We start from the raw sequence: 5,422 nt of genomic DNA on the forward strand, positions 1-5,422 counted from the left end.
CTTGTCGTGGAATTAACACAACATTATGCATACTTTTGACAATAAATAAAATAAGAACGTGTTCTTACTTGCTTGCCTGGGTAAATAAAGGTTAAATAAATGTAAAAAAAAAAGAAGAAAAAAATAGAAAATCATCTGTAGGGGGACGGGGGGGGCCTCTCCATGATACCAGGTAGGGGTGGTTGTCAAGGTAGGACGACAGCCATGCCAGTGCAGAGCCTACAACTCCCATTCATGCGATTCCCTCTGAATCCAGCCTGAGACTCTCTCTCGCCCCCATGTTTCCTGCACTGCTGTGGGTCCCGAGCAGGGGGGGCAGATGGGATGAGGGTGCTGACAGTTGTATGAGCTAAATAGCTGAACATTCCAAGCTAACAGAACAAGTAATGTTACATTGTACAATTTTCACTGACGTTTAGATACACTGAAATTGTTGCCCTTAGTCCAGTGACCCACTTTGACCCCCCGCTGAGAAGCCACGTCTGAAAACCACTGCTCTACTGTGTCCCCCCCCGATACAAGCATAAATACCATAAAAAAAAAGAACACTTCACTTACACAATAAGAAACCATATTTGATGTGTGGCAGAGAGAACAGGCGACAGATGTGTGTGTACTACTGTATGTATATTATGTGTATGTGCATGCAAGTGGTGCGTTGTGGCTTAGATATGTAAGAGACTGTGTGGGTGTCCAGGATGATTAAAAAATGCCTGTCTGCAAATACGAGATCTCCGGAGCTCCGTGTTCCGCCTTTTAATTGCATAACAAACCCACGTTGCATGCCGAGTGTGGGACTGTTGCTAACGTCTTTGTTTGATACTGAACAGACTAGGCATTATTTACCGTGAGCTTTTCAAAACACGGTATTAAACCAGGGTTTTAATGATAATTTAAACTTGAACGGCATTACTAACCGTCAGGTCATTATACCGTAGTTATCATTAAAACCGGCAACCTTGATCTTAGCATATTTGCATACCTGTCATCTTTGCAAGGATCAGGCCTTTACTACATAATTTATGTTCTGCTGCATGTTAAATTTTCCACAAGGTCAAATGCAAATACAAATGACTTGCCCACAAAACGTTCACATGTTTATTCTGAAACGTAACATATCAAACCAATAGAAAATGGAACATTGAACTGAAATGCAATGTTTATCCTCCAGCATCACCTCCATCGACACATCATTCTGATGCAGACCAGTCTCTCGTATAAAAACAAAACATAAAATATTAGGCGTGTAACAACTTCAATACAGATCTAAATCGAAAACTACTCTCCTCGTTCTCACCCCGTCTCATCCAACTCATCTGCCTGAATCCTATCTGCGTAGAGTGGGGAGGGAAGGTACCCCATCAACACAACCACACAATTTGCACTTTTCTGAGCGAAACAAGCATGTAGTATATATTATACTGTACATACATATGGTTAGAGCTCTGTACTATGAATAGGCATATATTTTCAGAGAATGAAATTGTAACTCAAAATCTAATTAGAAAATGTGTGTATCTTTACACCGCTATCAAATATAAAGACCTAACACAGGGTAATAGTAGAACATAAAATAGTTAGACTCAGTAGGTAACACCATTATAGTAACACCAACAGTTGGTCTAGTAATTTATGTAGTTAGTTGAACAACCCAATCAAATTAATTAATTAGGCATCCGTGAGTTCATTTGAAGTTTGATTCAGTGCCAGACATCAGGACAAATAACTGCAATGCAGAAGAAGTTCAGATCGATATCCTCTTCTAAAAAGGAGCCTTTATCGCCATATATTCTGGCCAGCAGAGTCCATCCCTTCAATGTAGCCCTGTTATCTTGCCTGAGTCAGGTTATCCTATTAATCTTGGCAGCAATAAGGCTGTCTAAAACCTTTTTTTTCTTTTGTCATTTAAATACCCAATCAGTGATCCAAACATAAACAACAAATGCCTAGCCTCACCTCCAAAAATAAGAAATCGAAATAAAGACATTTAGGTGCACCATCATCTGAATCAAAACTAGGTCTGGTCTACATCTCGTCTGTGTCCAGTTCCGACATGGTGAGCTCAACCGATCTAATCTAGTTGTCGTCGGGCTTGTCGGATGGCGGCCCACACGGCTGCAGCATCTTCTCCATCAGGTTGAAGCGGACGCGCGCCTTGCTCTCGTTCTCCGCAATGGAGAAGTAGTTGAGCAGGTCGAAGTGCCCCATGTAAGAGCAGTAGGAGTCTCTGTGTTGGTTGACCAGCCATTCCCACTTGCTGGTGTCAGCGTGGCCTGTACCGATGTACTTGGACTGGAGGTGCTCCAGCTGACTGTGGATGTTGTAGCGGTCCGTCATGCTTGCTGTGTTGGGACTCTGGATAATGACGAAAAAATTATAACAAATCAGCAACAAGACCACGCTATTTGAATGCAAACGTGCAGGTCATTTATTTGCTAAATCAAGTTTCTTTAAATGAGAGCACACATGGAGTGTATAAAATGTAATGGAACAACACAGTAATGTTACTGGCTCACAAAAACAAGGCAACGTGTTTCAAGTTAATCAACTGTTACCATACACTATTGCCTTGTATTAAGTCAAGTGTTCCTTTATCAATCTGCATGGGGAAATGCATGTTGACACAACAGCATGGGGGAGGAAGTACAAGCAGAAAGGCAATAAAAGCAATTGCAATAACAGAAGTTATCATTTTTTAGTACGTGTGCTATTTGAGCAAATAAATTAGGCTGTATGTATCGTTGCATTCATGTGCCTCCTCTCCGACTCTTGCAATGACTTTGATTAAATAGAACTGTAGACTAGAGGACTGCAATTCGTGTAACACCTATTACTAGCAAGTAGCAACCTAGCTAAACGTTAAATTGCAACTATGTCGTTTTAGTATTATTTACCAGCGGAATGTCTTGTCCTGTCACTAACGTCGGTGGAAATAAGGAAAACAAATCAAGTATGTAATAGCTAACATGATCGCAGCTGGTTCTCCATACATGCGTTAGCTCGATAAGCGATATGCTAGTTAGCTAACGTTACCCGTTCTTCTAACGTTGATCAACCCGTGCTTTAAAAAAAAATCGATTTCAACATCCATAACGCATTTTCAATTAATGGATACTTACTCGATACGAAGTGGGGGGAAACTAGTTCCAGTTAAAACTAAAAGGTGAAACAATTCAGACCACAGTTTCGTCTGCAAAACAGATTTGAGATAGCTTCCGCCTGGTGGTGGTGTCACCTAAAAGTGTACCGGGGGAAACAGCAGCAGTCTTACAGTATCGTTCTCTCTCTCTGATTGATTGATTGAAAACTTTATTAACAGATTGCAGAATGGGTACAATACAGTACAGCTCAATACACACAATTGTTAAGGGGATGCAGACCAGAGAAAGACTTTCGTCTTGTTTACATCAGGGGGAAACAGCAGCAGTCTTACAGTATCTCTCTCTCTCTCTCTCTCTCTCTCTCTCTCTCTCTCTCTCTCTCTCTCTCTCTCTCTCTCTCTCTCTCTCTCTCTCTCTCTCTCTCTCTCTCTCTCTCTCTCTCATTATCAAAACACACATACAACACACGTACACATACACATTCACATATATACACGTACACCCCCCCCCACACACACACACACACACACGACACACCTACACACACGCACACAGAGTGTCTGAAATAAAATGTCTAGGTGTCACGATTGATTGATTAATTGGAAATCACATATGAAACATATGATTCAAACCAAATTGGCAAGGAGCATTTCAGTAATAAACAAAGCAAAGCAGGTCCTGGATCACAAATCACTTCACATTCTCTACTGTTCACTAGTTTCACCATATTTAACTTACTGCGTTGAAGTCTGGGAAAATAGAAATGCTCATTACATCCATATTAACCCATCCTACAGAAAAGAGCTGTGCGAATCATTCACAAGGTTGGATATCTGGAACATACTCATTCACTATTCTTACAGTAAAAATTATTACAACTGACTGATATTGTAAAGTATCAAACCGCTCAAATAATGTACAAAGCAAAAAATAATAAACTCCCAGGAAATATTCAAAAATTATTCAACGTGCAAGATTGGGGTTACAATGGGGAACATTTCATTTTTTAAAAGAAACAGTTTCCGAACGACCATGAAAAGTCTTTGCATCTCAATCTGGGAGTAAAATTATGGAACGGTCTGATTGTGGAGTTAAAGCAATGTCAAAACATAAAACAGTTTAAAATAAAATACAATCAAATGGTTTTCCAGAGGTACAGACTACAGAGATGAAGAAGGAGTTTGATAACTGGCAGTATGTATGTGTATGTATTGTGGCAGATCCCCCGTCCCATGGCTACGTGAAGGAAAGGAGATACTACTGCCACGGGCAGAAGAGAGTTAAGGGAGCTGATTAGGACTGATGGAATACACCTGTGCTGTGCACCACGTGATCACCCCCCCCCCCCCCCCACACACACACACACACACCAGACACACATAACATAAAACCCTAGGAAAGACAGAGTAGAGTTGAGTGGAGGTGAGGAAGAAGCGGAGAGCAGAGAGAGAGAGCGATATACAGAGTTTGTGAGGTGAGAGGTAGTTGTAAGGAGAGGAGAAAGCGAGAAGGTGTTCGTGGTATTGGACTAGAGTTGTTCCGATACCGATACCAGTATCGGAAATGCCTCCGATACAGCCTAAAATGCTGGTATCGGCGACTACACGTAAAATCTATGCTCCGATCCCATATGATGTAATTTATCAACAACACGCTGTATCCTCCTGCTGAGAGTGAGCATTATAAAACAAACGTGTTTTTAATCGACCGTGAATTAAAGTGTCAATGCTGTTTGTCATTTTAACAGCAGATACTTTCTTAAATGCCATCTTCCCGACAGAGCGGTGTTGACGGGGCGCTCTGATGTGTTCGCTTGCTGGTGTTAGCATTAGTTGAAGAGCTAACCGAAAAACTAGTTTTAGCTTAACGTTACCTTGGCTAAAGTTGGAGCTATTCATAATCCAGAAATAATGGCTGCAGACCTGCAACCAAAGTACAGCAAGTTGGCAAAGGAGTATTCCAAGGTAAATCACTTTTTCACCAGTAACGTTACATTCTTTCCATCTAGCTCACGTTAACGTTGCTAACCTAAGTGTCATCACTGACCGACCTCTCCCACACATGCACGCAATTAATGACATGTTGCGGACAGCCATATACCGGTGACAATGTTTAGCTTTTAGTGCCAAAGGATAAGAGTCTGAGGCGGAGTCTCAAAAGAGAATGTTGAATATTTATTGTGCATTAAAAATCACAACAGAGCCTCTGCTACTAGCTAACCTAACCGGAGCTTTCTGTACAGCAAGTGCAACAACGTATAACGTCCGTGCGGAACCAATGTCCCAACAACCTTTCCGTGGGTGAACTCACTGAGCATATAG

At 41.4% G+C, this 5,422-nt stretch overlaps 1 protein-coding gene across 1 annotated transcript; it reads right to left on the reverse strand.

Annotated features, from left to right (window-relative positions):
* Window positions 1-1,084: 1,084 nt before the first annotated feature.
* sf3b5 (splicing factor 3b, subunit 5) lies at window positions 1,085-3,241 on the reverse strand. The gene is made up of 2 exons (XM_084321397.1): window positions 3,120-3,241; window positions 1,085-2,355 (listed from the first exon to the last, which is right to left on the reverse strand). The coding sequence occupies exon 2, from the start codon at window positions 2,335-2,337 to the stop codon at window positions 2,077-2,079; it is 261 nt and encodes an 86-aa protein (XP_084177523.1). The 5' UTR covers window positions 2,338-2,355; window positions 3,120-3,241; the 3' UTR covers window positions 1,085-2,076.
* Between the last annotated feature and the right edge of the window lie 2,181 nt (window positions 3,242-5,422).

The sequence above is a fragment of the Notolepis coatsorum genome (assembly GCF_963971535.1).
Source record: "Notolepis coatsorum genome assembly, chromosome: 9".
In the NCBI taxonomy this organism is placed as follows: Eukaryota; Metazoa; Chordata; class Actinopteri; order Aulopiformes; family Paralepididae; genus Notolepis; species Notolepis coatsorum.